Genomic DNA, 26,338 nt, shown 5'->3' with positions numbered 1-26,338 from the left:
CAAAAAAAAAAAAAAAAAGTGTAATTTTCCCGAAACTTGTGGCAAAGTATAAAATATTCCATGGATTTAACATGCCTCTCAGCAAATAGCTTGGAGTGTCTACTTTCCAAAAAGGGGTCATTTGGGGGGGGGGGGGGGGGGTTTGAACTGTCTTGGCATTTTATGCACAACATTTAGAAGCTTATGTCACACATCACCCACTCTTCTAACCACTTGAAGACAAAGCCCTTTCTGACACTTTTTGTTTACATGAAAAAATATTTTTTTTTTTTTTGCAAGAAAATTACTTTGAACCCCCAAACAATATATTTTTTTTAAAGCAAAGGCCCTACAGATTAAAATGGTGGGTGTTGCAATTTTTCTTTTCACTCTTTTGCGCAGCGACTTTTCAAACGCAATTTTCTTGGAAAAAACACACTTTTTAAAATTTTAATGCACTAAAACACACTATATTGCCCAAATGTTTGATGAAATAAAAAAGATGATCTTATGCCGAGTACATGGATACCAAACACGCCTTTAAAACACGATGCTTTAAAATTGCGCACAAACGTGCAGCGGCGACAAACTACATACATCTTTAACCTCCCTGGTGGTATGATTCTTTCGGATTTTAGGTGCTGAAAGCGGTACAATTATTTTGCATGGAAATTTGGCGTTTTATATTGTAGGTCTGTAAATCTTAACAATAACACACTTAAATCTGTCCAAACCAGAGTCTAGTAGATATCCTGGGTATGATAAAGTTTGAAACACAAAAACATAAATTATAATATAATAAATAAAAATAAATAATTAAAAAAAATTTAAAAAAATAGTAATAAATTAAATTTCCCCACAATTCACTATCGCTCAATTCTGCAAGTGTTCTAATTTACTATCGCTGTTTTCTAGCTGGTCTAAAGCCACTTTTGACGTAAAGGGACACTTTTTGGTTGCTATGGACAATCTCCAGTTTCCAGGCAGAAAGAACAGTGTATATCATGTAAAACTGCATGCAGGGCATGGGCCAGAGCACTGGGGACAAAAGGGATGTGAAATAATTTCATACAGTACTGTAATCTGTAAGATTACAGTACTGTATGTGTTATGATTGACATTTTTTTGAATTTGCCGCCAGGCTCCGCCCCCGTGCGTCGCGCCGCTCGCAGGGAACGGAGCCTGGCACGGAGAGGCTTCGGAGGAGGACGGAGCCCTCGGACACTGCGGGGGACATCGCAGGATCCCGGGGACAAGGTAAGTAAAGCCGCCCCAGGATCCTGCAATGAGATCCCGAGTGTGGCTCGGGGTTACCGCTAATGGTACTGAATTTTAACCCCGAGCCACACTCGGGAATACCGCCAGGGAGGCTATAAACCTTTACAGGTTACCATTTTACATCTACAGAGGAGGTCTAAAGCTAAAATTACTGCCCTCGGTCTGACCTTTGCGGTGATACTTCACATGCATGGTGCAATTGCTGTTTACATATGACACCAGACCGATGCTTGCGTTCGCCTTTGTGTGTGAGCACAGGGGGACAGGGGTGCTTTTTTTTTTTTTTTTTTTTTTTTTTTTAATTTTATTATTTCTTTTGCTTTTTTATTATATTTTTAAACTGTTCCTTTCATTTTTTTTTAAATCATTTTTATCTCAGGGAATGTGAATATCCCCTATGGTACTCTCTTTTTAAAAAAAAAAAAAAATTGGGGTCTTTTAGACATAGATCTGTCCTCTGCCCTCAAAGCATCTGACCACACCAAGATCGGTGTGATAAAATGCTTTGCCATTTTCCCAATGGCGCTGTTTATATCCGGCGAAACCTAAGTCATGAAATGCTCGTAGTGTCCGATTTCTTAGGCCATAGAGATTCTGGTCTCTGATCAGCTCTATGGCCAGCTGGCTGAACCACCGGCTGCATTCTCGGGTTCCCTGTTGGGACAGGAGAGCCAGAGAAAACCATGGAAGACGGTGGGATGGGGGGGGGGTGTTCCCTCCCACTGCTTATAAAAGCAGTCTAGAGGCTAATTAGCCGCTAGGATTGCTTTTATATGAAATCCAACCACTGGCTGAAAAGAATGATACCAAGATGATATCTAAACCTGCAGGCATCATTCTGGTATAACCACTCAAAAGTCCAGCAACATACCAGTACGTTGCTGGTCCTTGTTGGGCATACATTGTAATGTTCTTTTTTTCATGCAGCCTGTGGGCTAAACGAAAAAAAAAAAAAAGATTGCTCGGTTTTGTATGCCTACCATTAGAGTACCGCCCTTCATCCACCCACTTCTAATGGGCATACATACACCATTTTTTTTTTTTTTTTAAACTGTGGTGGTGAAATCACCACACGCTGTTGCTGTCAAGATAAAAAAACCCGTGCTGCAGCTGAATGGCGTACCTGCTAAGCAAATGATGGTTAACAATAAAACAAAGTAACATTACAGTATAACAGTAAGACTTACTGTACCTGCAAAGCAAATACAATAAAACATAGTAAAAATAAAACATTGCAAAATATATGCTGAAGCATGGGGGCAATCTGCTCCTAATATTATAAGCAAATTGCTCTTCCACCCCTGCCCCCATGCTTCGGCATATATGCTCTTTTTTTTAACTGTGGTGGTGAAATCACCCCCGACAGCGCTGGAGTCACGGCTTTATGTATTGTGGGAGCAAATGCTGTTGCTGTCAAGTTAAATAAACCCGTGCTGCAGCTGAATGGTGTACCTGCTAAGCTAAAGATGGTTAACAATAAAACAAACATTACAGTATAACTTACCATACCTCCAAAGCAAATACAATAAAACATAGTAAAAGAAAAACAGAGAGAGAACGATAGATATAGAACAATAGTGAGCGGACAGTAGAGAGCGAACATGAGAGAGAACAATAGAGAGAGAGAAGAAAATTACAACCACAACTATTTTAGGATTTTTTATTTTATTTTTTTTTTTGTGGTTTTGTGTGTGTGTTTTTTTTTTTTTTTTCACTTTTATAAAAACTGTAAAAATAACTGTAAACTGAACGTTGCAGATTAGGGTCTGTCAAAGTGTGATGGCCATCACATCTTTCGAGACCCCGAGACCCTGTGTTATGCACCGTACACACGGTCGGACTTTGTTCGGACATTCCGACAACGAAATCCTAGGATTTTTTCCGACTGATGTTGGCTCAAACCTGTCTTGCATACACACGGTCACACAAAATTGTTGGAAAATCCGATCGTTCTAAACGCGGTGACGTAAAACACGTATGTCGGGACTATAAACGGGGCAGTAGCCAATAGCTTTCATCTCTTTATTTATTCTGAGCATGCGTGGCACTTTGTCCGTCGGATTTGTGTACACACGATCGGAATTTCCGACAACGGATTTTGTTGTCAGAAAATTTTATATCCTGCTCTCAAACTTTGTGTGTCGGAAAATCCGATGGAAAATGTGTGATGGAGCCTACACACGGTCAGAATTTCCGACAACAAGGTCCTATCACACATTTTCCATCGGAAAATCCGACCGTGTGTACAGGGCATAAGTGTGCCTAGGACTGTGTGGTGCTGTACCCTATGCTAATAACTAATGGAGAGACCAGGTTGGTCAGAACAGGAGGGACAATAAAAATGGGTGTCACGCCTAAATCCGCGTTTGCTGCAGACACAACATCTTTTTTGGGGGTTTCCAAGGTACCAGGGAGGACAAAAGGAAAATGCCTCTCATGCAGCCAGTTCACTGTATTTGGATTGGGAAGTTGGGCAAGAGCACCGTCTGGAAACAGAAGGGCTCTGACGATCTCTTCCTGGAATTTAAGGAAGGATCCAGTCCGTCCTGAAGCTTTGTATAGCACAAAAGCGTTCGACAAAGCCAATTGAAATAAATAAACAGACAATTTTTTGTACTAGCGTCTGGCCTTACGGGCAGTTAGGTACGGTGCCAACAACTGGTCATTGAGGTCCACCCCTCCCATGTTAAGTTTGTATTCATGGACACAGAGTGGTTTCTCCACAACACCAGTCGCCATAGGAATTTGGACTGCCGTGTCTGCGTGATGCGAGGACAGAACGAAAACATTCCGTGAAACCCTCCACTTCACTGCTAACAAATTATTACACTTCAAGCAGGCTCTCTCCCCCTGTCTAAGTCGGGATTCTATAAGCCGTTGGGGGAAGCCCCGGTGATTAGATCGCACGGTTGCCACATGTGCCAATTCCATTATCAAAAAGGTGACTAAAAAGAGGCATGCTCGTGTAATATTTGTCCACGTATAAGTAGTACCCCTTTCCGAATAAGGGTGACACCAAGTCCTACACTATTTTACCAGCGCTCCCTATTTAGTCTGGGCAGTTCTCCGGCTCTACGTGACTATCTCTTCCCTCGTAAACCATAAAACTATATGTATAGCCTGTGGCCCTATCACAGAGATTATACATCTTGACCCCGTATCTGGCACGCTTGCTGGGAAGATACTGTTTGATAGACAAGCGGCCAGAAAACTTAATCAGGGACTCATGAACGCAGACAACTTGATCGGGAGTAAACAAGGCTGCAAAACGTTGGTTCAAGTGGTTTACGAGGGGCCGAATTTTGTAGAGCCGATCAAATCCAGGGTCACCTCGTGGACGACAGAGTTCATTGTCATTGAAGTGCATGAACCGCAAGATCTGCTCGTATCGTGTCCTGGCCATGGAGGCAGAGAACAAGGGCATATGGTGAATTGGGTCAGTGGACCAATATGACCGCAACTCACTCGTTTTAGTTATGCCCATGAGGAGGGATAGGATCAGAAAGGTCTTAAATTCGGAAACCGTAATTGGTTTCCAATCTCTGGCAAGGGTCAGCTGGGGATTAGCGGCGATGAATTGACCAGCATACAAATTGCTTTGGTCCACAATAGATCCATAGAGATGTTCGGTGAAAAACAGCGAATAAAAATCAAGTGACGTAAAATCAACTGTTTCCACCTAAATTCCGGGTTCATCAATGAATGGGGAAGTACGGGTGCTGCAGAAGTGGTGGGTTCCCAATTAGGATTGGTGAATGCAGCAGGAAGGGCACTATGGGCTCGATGGGCCTGTCTTTGTCTTCTTCTTGGTGGCAGCGAGACACTCGCCAGCTTGAACTGCACTTATGGGACTCGTCACGTCACCAAGTGTTACTGCAGTGCTGGATGTACGACCAGGGTGTACTAGGCCGCTGGTGCTTGCCAGTTCACCAGAAGGATGAGCGGCACTAGTACTGGCTCTTTGCTCCTTACGAACGACCTGTGGTTCTTGCACCTCAACGACAGCAGAAGATGATCAGGTCTGGTACACTGACCTTGGCAGGGACCACAACTCCGTCGTCAGAGCTATCTGTCAGGGTGCCGCTGCTGTCTACAGGTTCGTATTCTGAGCCTGAATCTGACAGATGAGTGACTTCCTCTTCACTATCTGTCATGCTCAGAAACGTGTAGAACTCTTCACTACTGTACCTTCGATTTGACATTTTGGTCTCTAAATTTACTGGTACAGTAGTGAGACTCACAGGTAAAAAAGCACCTGACTGTCAGCGACTGCTTCAAACGCTACCAAAAAAAAATGTTAGCGTTCGCAGGGATCAGGCCTGACTCTGCGAATGCTGCAGTTATGTGTTTTGTGTTTTGTAAGTGACAGTGATCGATTGATACTGCACTTGGGTGGGCTGGGAGGAGGGGCTAAACGCAGGTGCTAGCAGGTATCTGGGCTGATCCCGCTAACACTGCGTTTTTGGGAACCCCAAACTGCTGGGGACGCTAGTATAGATCTGATCAGATCAGATATTGATCCATTCAGACACTATACTACTAAGGGAGGCGTATGGTGCGTGCGTGGGTGTTAGCACTACTGGCACTAATCTGATGCTGCCTGGGGTGACGAAGGCCCTATCTGACGCTAAAACCTAACTTTGATCACCCGCCGGGTGATCAGGGGGTTAAACCTTTATTGGGTAAAATAAGGCGGGAGCCCTGACGCTATAAAAAATAAACTAGCTACACTGCGTCACCCGTGACACTTATACTGTGATCACAGGTGACAGGGGATAATCAAGGGGTTAAACTTTTATTGGGGGGGTAAGGGGGGTCCCTAGACCTATCTGGGCTGAAGACTAATTACCCTAACACTGATTTTTGTCACTAATCACACTAGTACAGCGATAAAAAACAATATGCTGTACTGGGTGATACAGTGACAGGTGGTGAAGGGGTTAACTGGGGGTGTGATCGGGAGGGTGAATTGTGTGCCTATGTGACCTGGTGTCAGTGTAGTGTTGGTGCAACTCGCTGTTAAATGCTCTCTCCTCTCGGTCTGGAATGGAAAAGACCGACACGAGGAAAGATGACATCACTTCCCCTGTCAGGGGAAGGATCTCATTCGTCAGGACCGACCACCAGGTCCAGGCCAGATTTCATTGGCCTGGGCGTGGGGTTTGATCGGTTCCTGATCTAATTCGATTGTCGTGGCTGGTGGGGGGGGGGCTGGCCGCACGCGGAACATTCAGTTATGTGATTTCGCGGCGGCTGGTCCGGAACTGGCTAAAAGAGATTTTTTTTGATTCATACTTATGTGGATGGAGCATCGGTCCCCCGCTGTCTCTTCACTGAGAACCGAGCCACCGAACACCAGTTCTCTCACCTCCCCAAAAGGAGAGCTGCTGCCTGTCAGTCAGCATCTCTCCTCTCTGCTTCTCCACGCTCATTGGAGTGCTGAGCTGTGGAGGGGCGGGGAGCAACCATCTCAGCGGCTCGCCGAGACTGCCATCAGTCCAGGCACCTGGCAGATCCAGACTTGGGAAGTCGGGATAATGCACTGCCTCGACTGATAGCAGTGATATCAGTGGAGAGCGAAGTTCAGACCGCTCTGCGCTGAAAGCGGGTCACAGGAGTGAAAAACGAATTGCACCCGTGTGACCCATAGGAGAAACCCAGCCTAAAAAGGCTGGGCTGTTTTTTTAACCGGTTCCCGACAGGCCGCCGCAGTTATACAGAATGGCTCCCCTGGGCGAGCCGTCATAGCTGTAGGTCAGCTCTTTAAGACGCTGTAGGAGGCGCGCAACCACAGCGTGTGCCCGGAGGACACAATGACCGCCGGGCGCTCGTGACAGAGCGAGAGCCGGGATTTGTGTTTGTGTGTGTAAACACACAAATCCCGGTTCTCTCGGGAGAGGAGAGAGATCGTGTGTTCATACTAAGTATGAATACCGATCTCTATCCCCCCTACAGTTAGAACACACCTAAAGAACACAGTTAACCCCTTGATCGTCCCCTGGTGTTAACCTCTTCCCTGCCAGTGACATTTATACAGCAATCAGTGCATTTTTATAGCACTGATCGCTGTATAATTGTCAATGTCCCAAAAATGTGTCAAAAGTGTCCAATTTGTCCGCTGCAATATCGCAGTCCCGATAAAAAAAAAAAAAAAAAAGCGCAGATCACTGCTATTACTAGTAAAAAATAAATATGCCATAAATCTATCCCCTGTTTTGTAGATGCTATAACTTTTGCACAAACCAATCAATATACGCTTATTGCGATTTTTTTTTTTTTTTGTATTGTTTTACCAAAAATATGTAGAAGAATACATCGGCCTAAACTAATAAAAAAAATTGTTTATTTTTTTTTTTAATTTGGGATATTTATTATAGCAAAAAGTAAAAGATATTGTGTTTTTTTTCAAAATTGTCGCTCTTCTTTTGTTTATAGCGCAAAGAATAAAAACTGCAGAGGTGATCAAATACCACCAAAAGAAAGCTCTATTTGTGGGGAAAAAAGGACGTCAATTTTGTTTGGGTATAGCGTCACACAACTGCGCAATTGTCAGTTAAAGCGACATAGTGCCGTATCACAAAAAATGGCCTGGTCATTGAGCAGCCAAATCTTCCGGGGCTGAAATGGTTAAAGAACGTATGTGACCTGCATCCCACAGAACTGGTTTAGAAATGACATGTCAGATAACTATAAGGACAGGATGAGAACAATTTATTTCCTTATAGAAACAAAAATAAAAATAAAAACTGCGCTTGGAAAATAAGGTAAAAAGCTGCGGTTATAAGTGAGGCACACCAATACAGACAAGAAATATAAAAAAAACACGCTAAATATTATATACAAACAGGTGATATTCAAAATTAGTGAAAATTTATAGTCCTATGTAAAGGAATGTCCAACAATCACACAGTAGGTGACGTGATTTTCTTCTATTTTCATATGCTGTTAGGTGAAAATTCAAATGAAATGTGGTGAAATGCTTACCAGAAAGTAAGCCAAACAGGCGAGTGGCTTAATCCCAGCCTGGGCCTTTATGAAAAACGATCCAAGGATAGGTCACACTCGTACCGTGTATTCAAATCCACAAAAGATTACCCAGAAAATATATTGAAAAACATAGCGTAATACTGACAAAATATGAAATCCAAAAAAAAGGAAAGATGTGCAACACTCAACAAAAAACAAAATCATATATAATCATAAAAACATCCAGTGTTGGGGGCGTGGTCTGGAGCTGCATGGGGTAGGACTCACGGTGTGAGTGCTCCGCTCGAGACATATCCTTAACAGCGATCCTTGGGGCTATATTCTTAGCCGAAAGACGCCTGTGGAACCCGGATCACCTGCCTAACTAGAGACCGACATGTCTCCTCCAAAGTGCTCCGGAGCGGCGGTGAAACTAGCTCAATATCGCCATGACGATCGAGACACGGGTGAGGAAGATGGTGCCGCTCAGTCCCCTGCACCTGATGACCAGGCCTCCGGAGACACGGCCAGAGTGCTGGAGGCTATAGCTCTCTGTCAATTCACCCTTACCTCCAGGATCGAGGAGGTGAAAATTGACATCTCCCTGATCCGACAGGATGTCCACAAGCTCCGTGAGAGGGTGACAGAGGCCGAACGCCGTGTTGATCACGTGGAGGAGGGCCTGCATCCATTACAAATCACCACTGAACAGCTACAGCACCAATTGAATATGGTTCTCTCTAAACAAGATGAAATGGAGAACCGACTCAGGAGATGCAATCTCCGTTTTGTTGGTCTCCCTGAGAGGGCTGAGGGTGCTGACCCCCCCACCTATTTGGAAAATCTGCTTATCAAGACTTTTGTCAGAGAGGCCTTTTCCTCCATGTTTGTTGTGGAACGTGCCCATCGCCTCGCTGCAAAACCTCCACCCGCAGGTGCCCCACCGAGAACCTTTATTGCAAAGTTCTTAAATTACCGAGATCGGGACGCGATCCTTCGACTTACACGTGAAAGAGGAAATATCCCCCTTGGCAACCTAACTGTGGCGGTCTATCCGAATTTCTCCGCAGAGGTACAAAAGAAAAGAGTGCGCTTTACGGAGGCAAAGCGACAGCTCCGTATCCACCACCTCACATACGCAACACATACGCAATGCTTTTCCCTGCACGCCTTCGTGTGGTGTGTGACGGCAAGGCGCAGTTCTTTGAAAACCCACAGGATGTTCTCTCCTGGCTAGAGCAACATGATGCGCCCAATCCGGGCCCTGCATAACCTTTCACCGCACACGTACAGCAGCCTCCGGTTACTCGAAACTAATTGATCGCCGCACACAATTTGCCTGACCTACTCTGATGCCTGCGGAAACCGTGAGTTGGGACCCTCTGCACTGTAACATTCAAATTTGCCTTATTTAATTATCCCAGCTGCAATTAACAGCCCCCTCGCTCCTTATTCCACCGCATCAATTGACATTGCTGCTTCACCACCAACATGTCCACTTCATTAGTCTCGGGCGGCCCCCTTGCACCGGCAACCCAGGACACTGACTGCCTCTCCCGCTTTGCCGTGCGCTTTTCAGCAGGATCGCCCCCCCTGGTCTCGCTGGTCACCTTGAGACTGTGGCCCATTCGCCACTACCGACTGGTATCAACCTAAGAAAGTTTCCCTGTCCAGCCTCTGCCTAATCCATTCTGATGGATGGCAGTGTGTTGAATCTGCTTTGCTGGTACAGAGTTCATGCAGTTTGTTTGACCTCAGTTCTTTTATATTTTGTTTTCTTTTCTTTTGTTTTTTCGATTTTTACAATGACATGCTATGCGCATAATCTAACCTTATTTAAGCAGCTGGTATCAACAGCTCTGGCTCGCTCTTTTAGGCATGCAATGTTTAAATGCAGGGTATGGTTATTACGTATTCTTTTCTGCACTCAATTGCGGATGGGGGGCTCCCCACTCCTGCCTCGTAGCTTTTGGTTAACTAGTGTACCTGTATATTGTGTAAGCAGATGCATGGAGATGTGGATATTATTTTGTACTGTCTGCCGCCCCCTGAGGATCCGAATGTACCCACCAACTCACCCCCATATGACATGGCTGCACTAAAAATTCTAACCTGGAATGTTCGGGGCCTGGGTGAAAGGGCTAAACGAACAGCAGTACTCTCACATCTCAAATCCCAACGAGCGGATATTTCTATCCTGGTCGAAACCCACCTCACAGGCCAAAAACAGCTTTGTCTTAAAAAACCATGGGTGGGTTGGTTATACCAGGCCCCGCACACCTCCAATTCCCGCGGGATCGCAATCCTTGTAGCCAAAACGGTGCGATTCCAGCTCCACACTCTGCAGTCGGATCCTCAGGGCCGGACGCTGTTTTTGCATGCTACAGTTGGAGGCCTTGAGATACTCCTAATGGCCTTCTATATCCCTCCCCCATTTCAGTTTGCTATGTTACAGCAGGGTGTTGCCTTCATGTCTCATTACCCCTCGGTGCCGGCAGTCTGGGCAGGGGACTTCAATATGGTTATAAACTCACACGTAGATAGACTAAGCCCCGCTAATCCTCCCCCCTCAGCGCCAAATATCACCAGATTCGGTAAATTCCTCGCAGAATTTGCCCTCACCGACACTTGGCGACACACGCACCCCTCAAAATCGCGTTTCTCCTGCTTCACACCCTCATGATCCTCAATGTCCCGTATATATTATATTCTCACTACCCTCCCTCTACTTCCTTACCTCCTAGATGTAGGCTTTGCAGCCAGGGCACTCTCTGATCACTCCCCATACTGGATCAAGCTTCGGCTGCCGTCTCCCCCTGCTGCCAAGATTTGGAGAATAAACCCATTTTGGCTCCCCATTCTTTCCGACCTGGATGACATCCAGAGTGAATGGGGACACTATTTCCGTGTTAACGACGGTACGGCCCGGGCTGGCTCCATATGGGAAGCCTTCAAAACACACGCCCGCATGATTCTCTCTATTCGCATTAACCGTCATAAGGCCACCTCCAAGCAGCTTCTTCACCAAGCAGAGGAACACCTCAATACCCTAGAGCAAGCTTTTCAGGACAACCCAACCGCTGCCAATGCCTCTCTTGTTCATATGCACTCTAGACTCACAAACCAACTCCACTTTGAAAAGGCCAAGCAAGGCATTTTTTTCAGCAAGCAACGTGTCTTCGAACACGGCGAGCGAGCTGGTAAGCTTCTCTCATATATGGCCCACTTAGATCACAAACCCCCAGTAGTGATATCTCTTCGGTCGCCCTCCGGGATCATAGTTTCCTATCCCGATCGAGTGGCTGAGGAGTTTAGGTCCTTTTATTCCACCCTCTACTCTTCCACATCCCACAAATCCCCAGCAGAACTTTCAGACCTCTTACAAAATATAGACTTCCCCACACTATCACCCCCACAGATTGCGCAATTGGAAGCACCAATCACTACGGAACGTATCTCAGAAGCAATCGCCCTACTCCCCACATCCAAGGCGCCCGGCTCTGATGAACTCCCCCTCGAGTTCTACAAACAATTTGGTGAGATTTTAATTCCCAAGCTTTGTAAACTTTATGCGCATATTTTCAATACTAACACTCTTCCAAACTCCATGAGCGAAGCCCTCATTGTCCTTATACCTAAACCGGGTAAAGATCCACTTCTCCCCGAGTCGTACAGACCTATATCCCTTCTCCAACTAGATGTAAAAATACTAGCAAAGATTTTGGCCATACGCCTTAATAAGGTAATCTCTAGTTTAATACACCCCGATCAAACTGGCTTTATGCCAGACAAAAACACGGCCTTTAATTTGAGACGACTCCACATGAATCTCCAAGCTCAACACACGGATATAGGCACCAGAGTAGTGGTTAGCTTGGACGCTGCTAAAGCATTCGACTCAGAGTGGAACTACTTATGGGAATGCCTTAAAAGATTTGGCTTTGGCCCAAGATTTATAAAATGGCTCCAGCTCCTATACCAAGCCCCTAAAGCGCACATACAGGTAAATGGCAGAATTTCCCCCTCCTTCCCACTATCCCGAGGTACTCGTCAGGGCTGCCCAATCTCGCCTATGCTCTACGCCCTCGCTGTAGAACCCCTAGCGATAGCTCTTCGGTGTCATCCAGATATTAGGGGCCTTCGCTGCGGCCAGATGACGGAAGTAATAAGTCTATACGCCGATGACATGCTCCTATACCTCTCCGACTCGGGGCTCTCACTCCAAACCGCCCTCCGTATTATCACAGACTTTGGGGCATTCTCTGGGCTACAGATAAACTGGACTAAGTCCCAAATCCTTCCACTAGATATAGGAGCCCCCACGGCTGATCCGGCCGCTCTCCCCCTTGTCAGGGCAAGTACCATTAAATATTTGGGTATCCACGTATCCCGATCTCTCTCTGACTTCATCGCCCTTAACATTGAACCACTTTTCATTATACTAAAAATCAAGACACAAACATGGTCCAGACTCCCCCTCGGGGTTATGGGCCGAATCAGCCTGGTAAAAATGATCCTTCTCCCTAAGCTATTATATATCTTTTGGCAAGCCCCCCTATCCCTTCCGGTGCGTATATTCAAGTCAATGGAATCTATCCTCAACTCCTTCATATGGGGCCCATCCCGTCACAAATTATCAATGAAGGTTCTGAAGTGCCCAACTGAATCAGGAGGCACTGCGCTCCCTGATCTCTTCACATACTACATAGCATCTCAACTTTCTCATTTTTTCCATCTCAACCACACAGACAGAACCCGCTACTCCCAAATGGTCTGCTCACGGCTCCACGGCCAGATATCTCACCCCTTCCAAATCTTATTCTGCACTCCCCAGGGGTTATGCCATGGCAGAGACAAAAGGCACATGTTGTCACATCACTGTAAGGTCTGGCAAACCGCTATGCGACTAGGTCAAGCACCATCTCCTCATTCCCACACCCCCCTATGGGATAACCCCACCTTACCGGAACTCACTAAAATTCCCGATCACGATTTATGGGTAACCAAAGGCGTGATATATCTGTCACAAGTTGTGGCTAACGGGTCGGTTAAAACGTTTCAGACACTAAAAGACACCTTTGCCCTATCAAACCATATGCTTTTCCGCTACCTCCAATTGCGACACGCACTCAACACACAGCTTGGTGGCCCCATCCCTGCTCTTGAGATCCCATTATTGGTGGATATAGTCTTGGGAGAAGACCCAAAAAAAATGGATTTCCCAAATATACACGTATCTTATGCGACCCGGTGCCGAGACTACTACAAAAAAGCTGAGGTCGAGATGGGAATCGGACCTGGGCGTCCTGACGGACGAGGACTGGGAGGAAGCCCTTGGCAATTGCAAGATTGTATCCCCAAAACTCTCCGACCGCTTATCCCATTTATATGTCCTCCACAGATCATACTTGACACCGGCTCGCATATCCAAATACAAACATGACCACAACCCTGGCTGCCCAGACTGCGGTCACCACATGGCCTCCTTCTTTCACTTGATGTGGGATTGCCCATTTAAACATGGGTTTTGGACACAGGTGGTGAAATTTCTACACGATCGCATGGGCTCCCCACTGTCCCTTTGCCCCCGTCAGTGTGTGCTGGGTCTCCTCTCACTCTCCGAGAGTGACAAATATTTAAACAGACAACCTCAGACTTTCCACCAGAAGAAGTGACAAAGGGGTAATATAATGCAGCGAACCTCATAAAAATCTTGCTTACCAGATGGCAAATATAAGTGAGCAGACTATCACAAACACAGACCGAACTCCTGGCAGGAGCAGTGTAGATACGTCCTGGCATCCATGTCCCGAACTCAGCAGTGCATATTGTATAAAGAAGCAGCCAATAGTGTGATACTGTATCAAACTTTGGTGGTTCACTGTAATGACACACACTGCAGGGAAAGCAGGCTCCTCTCAGCTATGTAGCAGCCACACATACAATATGCACTGCTGAGTTCGGGACATGGATGCCAGGACGTATCTACGCTGCTCCTGCCAGGAGTTCGGTCTGTGTTTGTGATAGTCTGCTCACTTAAATTTGCTATCTGGTAAGCAGGATTTTTATGAGGTTCGCTGCATTATATTACCCCTTTGTCACTTCTTCTGGTGGAAAGTCTGAGGCTGTGTGGAATCTGTTCACAATATATTGCCATCTGGTAAGCAGGATTTACATGTGGTCTCCTGCACCTTCTGGTACTTCTTTCCATACCTTCATCTGGGGGATAGCTATATTGCCCACTTGTTTGTAGTATCTGGTAAGCAGATTCTTTGTAAGGTTTGTGCACCATTTTCTCCTATTGGTGACCATACACTTTATTGCATGATTGCATGCCACTCACATTACGATCCTATGTTTGAATTCAACACTGGATGTTTTTATGATTATATATGATTTTGTTTTTTGTTGAGTGTTGCACATCTTTCCTTTTTTTGGATTTCATATTTTGTCAGTATTACGCTATGTTTTTCAATATATTTTCTGGGTAATCTTTTGTGGATCTGAATACACGGTACGAGTGTGACCTATTCTTGGATCGTTTTTCATAAAGGCCCAGGCTGGGTTTAAGCCACTCGCCTGTTTGGCTTACTTTCTGGTAAGCATTTCACCACATAGATTTCATTTGAATTTTCACCTAACAGCATATGAAAATTGAAGAAAATCACGTCACCTACTGTGTGATTGTTGGACATTCCTTTACATAGGACTATAAATTTTCACTAATTTTGAATATCACCTGTTTGTATATAATATTTAGCGCTTTTTTTTATATTTCTAATTTATTTTCTTGCTTGTGTTGTTTTCTGTGGTTTTAATAGATGTCCTCTTTGCTTCAGTACTGGCCTGAAGCAAGCACTCTCTTGGTACAGGTTTACATTGAATGTTTCCTGTACTTTCAGTTCAGATAATTTATTTGGCATGTTTGCATGTACCTAATTTGTAGAGTAAATTGTGTTCACTTTACTTCAGTAAAGTAGTCTCTGCACCGAGCAGAGGGAGCCAAGGCAGTAGATGGGGCCTGTACCAACAGTCATTGGGCTTGTGTTGATGGGAAATTGTAGCTTGCATTCGGGTACAATCTACTTATATTGCTCTGCTTTGCCATAATGTTAGAATTCTACATAAGGCTACTGCACAGGTGCACCGAGGATTGGAGACGGAATGTAAACAAAGAGGTCCAAGACATGATTGCAAGTGGTTGGAAAACTTCTCACATGAAAAATTAACAAAGCATATCCCTCAATAGTGGGTACTTGTCTCAGTCCAAAGCACTGAGTGTCATTTCTCTCTGCTGCCTTGTTCCTCTGCTATCCAACAAGTTTTCTGGACACCAAGAGAAAAAATTTACAGGGGAGGGAGTTCCAGCACATAGCCTGTGATTGGTAGCCTCAGCTCTGTTCCTGTGTGCCTTGTGGAGGGAGGGGGGTGTCCTTTCCCTCCAATCTCCTCTCAGAACTTTCCTCACTGAGCACTGCAGAGTGTAATTTCAGCACCCCCTGCTTTCTGAAAGCTCAGACAAGCTGCATAAATTCTGCACTTTGAATGGATGTAGAGGAGAGAGGGCTGCAAAAAAAACAAGTACAACTTACATAGGACGATTTGTTTCATCTCTGTATCGCCTGAGGCCGCTCATTTCACTAGATATATGTACAACTACTTTAAGTATATATCTAAGAAGGGGGCTGGGTTAGCAGTGCACAGTGGGGGGCATATAGTAGAAGTGCACTTATATTTTTAAAACTATCACTGTCTTGATCTCTTTTTGTTCTTGACATACGTGGAAAACAAAAAACAGTTCTTAAAGCGGGGGTTCACCCACACCGCCAAAAAAAAAAAATATTAAAAGCCAGCAGCTACAAATACTGCAGCTGCTGACTTTTAATACATGGCCACTTACCTGTCCCAGGGTCCAGCGATGTCGGCAGGGGACGCCGAGAACCCGCTCGGTTCTCGGCAGCTGCCGCCGCCATCCTAGGTGAGGGAATCAGGAAGTGAAGCGTTGCGGCTTCACTTCCCGGTTCCCTACTGCGCATGCGCAAATCGCGCTGCGTGTCCCTAGTGGTCCCCGTTCTCTCCTGGGAGCTGTGTGTTCCCAGCAGACAGCGCGGTTGGGACGGGAAGAGGCATAGACTCCCATGGGAGTCTATGCCGGAAGTGGGTGCAAATACCTGTCTTAGACAGGTATCTGCACCCCCCTACCCCCTGAAAGGTGCCAAATGTGACACCGGAGGGGGGGGAGGGTTCCGAAAAGCGGAAGTTCCATTTTTGTGTGGAACTCCGCTTTAAAGACATCACAAAAAAAAAAAGCCTTGTTTGCCCCCACAACACAAAAAATAAATACATAATTCAGTTTTAATAGCAATAAAGAAAATATTTCCCATAGCTTAGTCATGAAATTGTTCTGTTCCAAAAAGGGTATACACTACCACGAGGCCACTTGGATAATGTTAGAATTAAAAAAAGTGATTCAGTATTCATAAAGAAATGTGTTAATTTGTCTTCTTACACTGATTCTGCAATTCATCACTAGTGTTAATTTTGACGTCAAATTTCGATTTAGTCTTTTGACTAAAATGCCGTTTTAGTCGTATTTTAGTCATCTGAATTCTACTCATATTTTAGTCGACGAAAAAATGTTAGTTGACAAAATTAACACTGCTCATCACACTATGCAATATATATCAGTGGTGCAGCTAAATCAAGGATTATTAGGACATTTAAGGGGTAACTACACTTTTGCAGAAAAAAAAAAAAAAATTAGCAAAATTGAAAAAAAAAAAATTTTTTTTTTTCTAATAGTGGTTTCAATTCAACATTAATATTTGACCGCAGTGACACGAAAATTCCAAGGCGCAAAATGGAGTTTTTTTTTTTCTCAAAAAAATTATATTTTATGCAAAAATAAAATTATACATTTGGTATGTATACCTGTTTATTATGCCAGGCATTCATTCAAATGGCAATATTGGATTAAGGGTTTCAATGGAAATTAGTTGAGCCACTAATGGCAAGAAAGAATGTTCTGACAAACTAATTTTCTACAGATGTTTGACTGTGTATGGCCAGCTTTAGTGCAAACTTCTGAGAAAAGCTGTAAGCCGATCACACAAGCAAGAAATTACATTTTAGGTGCATTCTGTACACCAAGGGTATACAAAATGTGTCTGGGTTGCCCTATTATTGCATTGAAATTTTGGATAGCTTTAGAAACCTACAGCAATCGCAGAACATTACATTGCAAAATGACTCGTGTAGCAATTTTATATGATATAATATTTTTTTAACAAAATTTGAGGATTTCCTTTAGGGGTCCTTTCACACGGGTGGTCAGCCAGACGGACTCTACTTTGCTCAGCGGGAGATAGATTCCCTGATCCCCGCTAAGTAGGCGAATGATAGGTCCGTCTTCGCTTTGTGCAAAGATGGACCTGTCAGAGCCCCACTCTCCTCTATGGGGGATCGGATGAAAACGAACCACCTGTCCGACTTCATCCGATTCGCCAGACAAATGGAAAATAGGGTCACCATCCGTCTGGATTTCATGGACAGGATCGGATAGCAGTGGATGTCAGCGGACATGTAACCGCTGATCGCCGCTCCATAGGATTGAATGGAGTGTCCGATTAGGTACGCCTGAAAAATGGACAGGCAGACCTGATTGGAAAGCCCGTGTGAAAGAGGCCCGAGTAACAAAATAATATGCACAGTGACTGGAATTTGTATAGTTTTATCAGTTTGTAGTTGAAATATTTAATTTTTTTTCCCATTTGTCTTTCACTTAGTGGTGGAATACAGAGGGACTGGGTTGGTGTTCCCAGGAAATTGTATTTAGCTGGCTATGATGGCTATCGCTGTGTTTGTGTCAGGACGACTGGGCCTCCATCAGAACATCTAGGATCTAAACAACACAATGATAAAGGAGATCTAGATAATCCTTCCCTTCAGCAATATAAAGACTGCAATCCACTATTTGACTGGTGTCTACTTAAAGAATAAGGAGTTTGTGTTTTAGACGGTCTACTTTAAGCAATACAGCGATGTTAAACAGAAAGAATTAACATTTCAAACTGGCAGCAATAAAAAGTGCATTAACTCTGTATTGCACTCCATTGCATGGGCAGGTCTAGCAACAAATTCCAAGAAGTTCCTCGATTATTTGATTATTTGCCCTTTGTTTATTAAAAGAATTAAACATCCTTTTTTGAATGGATTTTCTTCGTGATTTTGTGACTAGCTTTAAAGTCAAGAGTAGGTACTCGGTGTTATAAGTACCGCACTTCCACCACAAATTTGACAGCTTTTAGGCTCCGTTCACACACATGCGGTGCGGGAAACAGCGAATCCTGTGCATTTCCTGCACCGCATTGAAATCACACAGTGTTCATGCGAACTGCAATGGGTGTTAATGTGAACAACACCCCAAAACAGTTCACAAAACACAGTGCGATTGATAGAATCGGATTGCATAAGTGTGAACACCCATGCAATCCGGTTCCAGTGCGGGAGGAAAAAAGGGTTTTGCACCTTTATTTTGTCTGGATTCAGTGCGATTTGGGCCATACAAACAAATGGCTCAAAATCTCACCGCACAGACATCACATGTGGGCAGCACAGTGCTTAAGTGGTTAGCACTTTTGCCTAGCAGCACTAGGGTCATCGGTATGAATCCCAACTACCACACTGCCTGGAGTTCTCCCTGTGCATGCGTGAGTTTCCTCTTGTACTCTGGTTTCCTCCCACACTCCAGAGACATGCTGGTAGGTTTATTGGCCCTAGTATGTGTATGTATGAATGTGAGTTAGAGACCTTAGATTGTACGCTCCTTGAAGGCAGAGACTGATGTGAATATGTAAAGCACTGCATAAATTAATGGTGCTATATGAGTTCCTGTAATAAATAAATGTGATTTGCACAGGAATGCAGTGTAAATCACATGTGATGTGCTGTACTGCATATATGTAAACGGAGTCTTAAAGTGTTACTAAACCCAGGACCCTGTATTCACTATATCTGGTTTCCCACCGTACACAGAACATGGAAATGCAATTATTTTAGTAAATATAAACTGCTAAATACCTTCTCTCATCAGCAGTATATTGTGACTTCTATCAGTGTCTGGCTGCTGCATGACCCCTGACTTTGTCTGGACAGTGCTGATTGGCCCTGTGCTGATCACATGCACCCTCCCAAAAAATGAAAAACCTCTAATACACACCAAACTCAGCATGTGTAGAGTGCCTCCTAGGGCTTTTTTTTGTTTGTTTTAACAGAAATGGGCTTGGTTCTTTTAGCAGATGGATTGGGGACAATAAAAAAATAAAGGGGGGAAGATCAGACAAGATGTTTTTACACAATGCGCAGGATTAACCTATTAGGTTCCACAATGAGTATAACAAACATGCTTTATTGCATATACAGACTGATTTTATTGTTGTGGGTTTAGTAACACTTTAAACAGTACTGTTTATTCTTTGAGAAGTAAACTGACCTATTTGTGGGAAATGCTAGGCTTGGGAGTAGGGAGGTTTGTCAAGATAAACTTGATCAAGGAGATCTTTGGGATAAGTAAAAAAAAAAAAAAAAAACACACTGTCCTAACTCCATGATGCAGCTTTCCGACACCAACTCTAAAACAAGGAACTGAGCAATCACATGAACGCCGATCACTCAATTCTTGGTTTGCTTATTGGAGTGCCGAGCTACAGAAGGGTAGGAGTGGCTGGCTCCAGCTTTCAGCTGTGCACTGAAGGGTGGAGCCAGCTGTCCGTCAGGCAAGTGGGTGGATCCACGCAATAACATTGGGATGTTTTCAGAGCCTGACTCTGCTCTGCCTTGTCAGCTAATAGCAGGCAGTATTTCACTATCAGCTGGGTCTGGGTCAAAGTTGGAATGAAAGAAAGTATTCCTGTGACCCAAAAGAGAAGTATGGCCAAAAAAAATAAAAGAAGCTTTGCCCATACTTTTTTTTTAACCACTTAAGCCCCGGACCATTTGGCTGGCCAAAGACCAGAGCACTGCGATTCGGCACTGCGTCGCTTTAACTGACAATTGCACAGTCATGCGATGTGGCTCCCAAACAAAATTGACATCCTTTTTTTTCCCCACAAATAGATATTTCTTTTGGTGGTATTTGATCATCTCTGCAGTTTTTATTTTTCGTGCTATAAACAAAAAAAGAGCGACAATTTTGGAAAAAAGCTATATTTTTTACTTTTTGTTATAATAAATATCCCCCAAAAAATATATAAAAACACATTTTCTTTCCTCAGTTTAGGCCGATACATATTCTTCTACATATTTTTGGTAAAAAAAAAAATAAAAAATTCGCAATTAGCGTTTATTGATTTGTTTGTGCAAAAGTTATAGCGTCTACAAAATAGGGGATAGTTTTATTGCAGGGAGCTGTGATCAGAGTCAGTGTCATTGGGCAGAACGGGGAAATGCTTGTTTACATTAGCATTTTCCCGTTCTTCTTCTCCGTGAGACGATCGCGGGTATCCCCACGGACATAGAGTCCGCAGGACCCACGATCACGTTCACGGAGCTCCCAGCGGGCATGTTAATCGCCTGTACGTGCCCTTCTGCCGCAGTATATCTGCGCGAGGTGGTCGGGAATCGGTTAAATAGGTTGAGTCAACAGTTGAAGAAGGTAGGGTACATAACAAGGCTGTAAAAATTTGTTGATGAAAGCAGGGGAAGACTGTGATTAGGTACATCTAGTTCAGTTTTTAGTGATGCTAATCAAGTACAAATGACTGCAAAAGATAACATCCAGGTACCACTGTTGCAGCAAAGGTTTTTGGCTGCTTTGTAAACAAGCGCAACACTTGTAGATACAGTATATGCATGCACTTGTAGAAACATCTATTTCACAGTTCTGTGAATGGGGGAACTACAACTAGCGTCAGCCATTGTGGCTGTTGGCTTCTAGTTCTCAATGGACTACCAGGACGCTGATGAGCGCTCTAGTTGCTTCTTGTCATTGAGTAACTGTCTGCCCATATGAGGTATGGGCAGACAGCTACACTGACATTCTGCAGGAGCCTGAGATTGCACCTGTATTCTGCTGATCATGGGGACAATGTTCTACAGGCTCATAATATAAAAAACAATAATTAATGCACATTTTTTTACCTGCAAAAAGATGTGTATTTATTTATTTTTTTCCTACAAAAGGTGAACTTACCCTTTAGGCTGAGTTCACACTGTTGCAAATTCAATGCTGGTTCCCCGCAATCCAATTTGCAATAGCAGGAGATTTTGACTGGCTCTCTATGGCGCCGGTTCACATATCTCTGCTGCAGCTTCGTTGCGAATTTGCACAGGAGCCCCGTGCATCTTTTGGTCTGTTTCAGGTCCAAATTCAGCCAAACATTCAAGCTGAAATCGGACCTGAAACGGTGAACGCACTGGACCCCTGCTGTGAACCGCGTATAAAAAGCCTATTGTAAAGCAGCTGAGCAAGAGCACTGTTATCATGGGTGGACGTCTTACGACTTTCTCCTAGGTGCCACGGAGCAGGGTCCTCCAGACACAGCGGAAGACAAATCATTGTACTGGGTCGGCTCTGGTACACAATGACTTTCATTTATAGCCAATCATTGTGTACTATTGTGATCTCTATGATTGGTCACAGTGATCACATGGTACAGACAGGGCCAATCACAGCGCCCCTGTATCGTGTGATAGCTGGAGCCAATCACAGCTATCACAATTGTACACAGTGGCATATGAATGGATGCCATTCATAAAAATATAGCAAGCAATCAGTGCAAAAAAAAAAAAAAAACCTGATCACCTCCCCAGAGCAGTACAGTGTCACTATAAAACCTATAATTTATTTTTTACAGTCAGTGTCCCCGATCGCTGCCACACCAGTCATATGATGGAGCTGTACTGTTCTGGTGATAGTATATAAAAGAAAAAAAAAATGTATTTAATTTTCCAAAAAATTGTGACAAAAAAATTACAACTTCAAAAAACTCACCATGCCTCTTGCCAAATACCTTGGACGGTCTACTTTCCTAAAGGGGGTAATTTGGGGGGTATTAATATCATCTCAAGAAATTAGATAGGCTGTAAGTACATTAGAATTGATCAATTTTTAAATGTATATTCTAGGGTTGCACTGATACTGAGTATTTGCACAAGTATCGGTACTCGTGCAAATGCACCGATGCCCGAAACCGATACTTTCAGGCTCGGTTCTTTGAGCTGTCAGTGGGTCTCCCCGGTCTTAAAAAAGTCTGGTAATTGGAGCTGTCCAAAAAAAAAAAAAAAAATGCAGCCGGAAATGTTTATTAACAATTGCTCAGCCCTGAAACACTTAAATAAAAAGAACGTTTCTTTTTGTATATTTCTGTTTCTTCATCTGCAGATCAAAGGGATGAACAAATGTTCCTCTGTTTAACCCCTCAATAACCTTTAATTTACTCTAATCAGCCTTAATTAACTCCCTAATCTCCTCCATTTAATTTTTATTTTCCTGCTTTTTTTCACGTCTATTTTATGAACGATAAACAATTAAAACTTTTTTGTTTGCTTTGTTAGTGAATATTTTTACACATTTCACATTGAAAAAAATCGCTAAATTAAAAAAATAAATCAATGTATTTCATTTGTAAATAACTTTTCAATGCTTTGTACCATTGACGGCTGAAGTTAAAACAAAACAGTTGCGGTAGGTATCGGTAATTGGTATCGGCGAGTACCAAAAAAAAAAGTATCGGTACCTGTACTCATTGTAAAAAAAATGGTATCGGTGCATCCTGTAATAGAAATTTGTAAGTTCTGTATATAATTATATTCTATTTTACATGTATTGCACACTGCCCTCACTGTGCACAAGGCACTAATAATGTTTTCAGTACATGTTTGCATTCTTTTGAATCCTGATTAGAATTAGCCTGCCTATGTAGCGCCCTTTGTTACCATAAACGTACAATTGTAATATTAATGTGATACCTACGTAATCATATGTATAAAAACCTTCAATTGCGTCATAATAAAGCAGAACAGTTATTTGGAAAGATTTGTGTCTGTTCCCTACTGCAGTAGTTATTAGTAGTTATTATTAATTTGGAACCACTAATCAATATGAGGATAGGAGTTGCCTATCTATAAAATGTCCAGCTCAGGTGGCGAGCCATCCAGAAGTCGAACCTAAAATTTTATGATAAATCAGCCGGCTGAGGTAAGCCTTTTCCTTACATTTGAGTTATCAGACTTCCTTGATCGGTAAGGCATTTTCGGGACAAAGGGTACCTACTGTACTCCCCTTAATCGAACTGTACTGATTGGTGGTTTTTTGTTATGTTGTCACTGTCTATCGGAGTGTAATAGATAAGAAAGGGTAGAATAGTGCTGTTCACAGGTATATGTAGTACATCTGCTAGATAAAGTAGTTAAGAGGCAAGAGGGTATAGGCACATGTAGAGAAGACTGGCCAGTCATTATGGGCATTAAATTAAGTAAGGGAATACAGGGTAAGAGACCCTCAAAAATGCCCAGTGCAAGAGGAGCGCTATATATGAACGAAGGTGCGGTTCTGCCTATATTGAGCCCCTAGATTAATGGTTAAAGTGGACAGGGATCCACAATGGGTAACTGGGTTACCACCAAAGTCCACAGGGACTAAGACTCATGCAGAATAAACAGCTAGAGAAACAACTATTTATGTGAGCAGGATGGATCATGGGTGACAATTAACACTAGACAGAAAGGGACATTTTGATGTTAAGTATTGGAATGAATTTAGGGTCAGGCACTATACCTAGTAAAGTCAAGAAACAGAGCAATGAGAGTTAAAACAGAATACTTTATATGTTATTATTATTATTATTATTATTATACAGGATTTATATAGCGCCAACAGTTTGCGCAGCGCTTTACAACATGGGGCAGACAGTACACTTACAATACAAATCAATACGGCACAGTGGTGTGGTGGTAGCACTCTCGCCTAGCAGTAAGAAGGGTCGCTGGTTCGAATCCCAACCACGACACTACCTGCCTGGAGTTTGCATGTTCTCCCTGTGCCTGCGTGGGTTTCCTCCGGGTACTCCGGTTTCCTCCCACACTCCAAAGACATGCTGGTAGGTTAATTGGATCCTGTCTAAATTGTCCCTAGTATGTATGAATGTGAGTTAGGGACCTTAGATTGTAAGCTCCTTGAGGGTTAGGGACTGATGTGAATGTACAATGTATATGTAAAGCGCTGCGTAAATTGACGGCGCTATATAAGTACCTGAAATAAATAAAAATACAGGAGGGATCAGAGGGCCCTGCTCGTTAGAGCTTACAATCTAGAAGGGAAATTGTTATCAGAGAGGGAAGATGGGATGAGCACTATGGCTGCCAGTCTGATCATAGAAGCTAGAGTATGTGAAGTATGGGATGCAAAGGATATCTGAACAAAATAAGGAAAGCAGAAGTTAAGCAAGGAAATATTAAAGAGTTAAAAGAAAGTGAGAGAATGATATGCATGTGTTGTGTACAAAAGGGAAAAATGTAAGCAATTTTAGAGAGATATTTGTGTATGTGTGTGAATGCTGGAGCCTTTAGTTCTATCTCTTGTGTGTGTCATGTATGCAGATGTGACCCCTTTCTTTGTGCTCTCCTGAAAGAATGTGGCTGGGATGAAAGGTCAGTGATAAGCTGGAAGGACACCATGCCAATTTAATTTTTTTTAGTCAAAACATTTATAACAAAATGTGCCGGGTTAATGAATCTAATGATAAACAATGTGATCACAATTATTTTTGAATCTGTTTTCCAAACATGGTAAAATGAAGGTTACATTTAGCCGTTTATTACACAAACTGAATATTCTTTCATAGTGGAAACAGTGCATTTAAAAAAAGGGAAATTAAGTAATATGTTCCCCTTTAAGGAAATTTATCTGTGGATATATATTAGTGTGTGATATTGAAATTATCATTTGAGTATTAATTTCTAATATGAGTTTAACAATTTTATTAATAATATAGATATATTGGGGGGGGGTGGCCGGGATGTGAGCTGGAGAGGACGTGTGCCCACAGAGCTCCGGGATGATCCTGTGATTTACCCCTGACAGACCGCTCGTTCCTTACCAGAAGGATTCTCCTCAGCCTCTCCAGACAACCTGGACCCGCCGACCGCCGCAATAATGTCTGAAAAAGGCCGGGGTAAGCCGCAAAAAGATGTTAAATCACAGCGCCCTGGGAAGGGGCGGGCTGTGAACTCTCCGGGCGCCATCTTGGGCTTTACTTCCGGGGCACAGCGTGGACGAGGGACGGAGCAGCCGCAAAAAGATGTTAAATCACAGCGCCCTGGGAAGGGGCGGGCTGTGAACTCTCCGGGCGCCATCTTGGGCTTTACTTCCGGGGCACAGCGTGGACGAGGGACGGAGCAGCCGCAAAAAGATGTTAAATCACAGCGCCCTGGGAAGGGGCGGGCTGTGAACTCTCCGGGCGCCATCTTGGGCTTTACTTCCGGGGCACAGCGTGGACGAGGGACGGAGCAGCCGCAAAAAGATGTTAAATCACAGCGCCCTGGGAAGGGGCGGGCTGTGAACTCTCCGGGCGCCATCTTGGGCTTTACTTCCGGGGCACAGCGTGGACGAGGGATGGAGCAGAGTCCAACGGGATCTCTCTCAGTCATGGCGTCTCCCCCAGCAGAGATTGATGCTCCCCTGCCCCCCACATTAATAGAGGCAATCCCGGAGGCAATTACCAAGCCTATCCTGGCAGCCATAGAGGACTTCAAGAGCATGCTGATGGTGCGCGTTGAACACCTGGCATCCGAGTGCACTGTGATTAGCCATGACCTAGATACAATAAGGGGGAGGCTTACTGAAGCTGAAGGACGGATCGGCAATGTGGAGGATCAAGAGGGGTCTCATACCACGCAAATCACAGAATTACAGTCGTTGGTGAATTCACTAGTCCGTAAAGTGGACGACGCTGAGAATAGACAAAGGCGCAACAATAGTTGCGTGGTGGGCCTTCCAGAAGGTGAGGAGGGCTCCCGCCCTGCCGTATTTGCCGAATCGCTGTTTAAAAAATTACTGAACCTGCCAGATATGCCCCCCACGTACGTGGTAGAAAGGGCTCACAGATTCCCTACGGCC

General features: G+C 43.9%; 1 protein-coding gene across 1 annotated transcript in view; it reads left to right on the top strand.

Moving 5' to 3' along the window:
- Window positions 1-20,458, top strand: part of CYB5D2 (cytochrome b5 domain containing 2) — a 39,878-nt gene extending 19,420 nt beyond the window's left edge. The window contains exon 4 of the mRNA XM_073615048.1: window positions 18,009-20,458. Coding sequence (XP_073471149.1) covers window positions 18,009-18,222 — 214 coding nt within the window. The 3' untranslated portion in view covers window positions 18,223-20,458. The remainder of the gene's footprint in view (window positions 1-18,008) is intronic.
- The last annotated feature ends 5,880 nt before the right edge of the window (window positions 20,459-26,338 follow it).

Source organism: Aquarana catesbeiana, linkage group LG02 (assembly GCF_042186555.1).
Source record: "Aquarana catesbeiana isolate 2022-GZ linkage group LG02, ASM4218655v1, whole genome shotgun sequence".
NCBI classification, from domain to species: domain Eukaryota; kingdom Metazoa; phylum Chordata; class Amphibia; order Anura; family Ranidae; genus Aquarana; species Aquarana catesbeiana.
The sequence above is the reverse complement of the archived record's forward strand: the minus strand, read 5'-3'. Positions and strand labels throughout refer to the sequence as shown.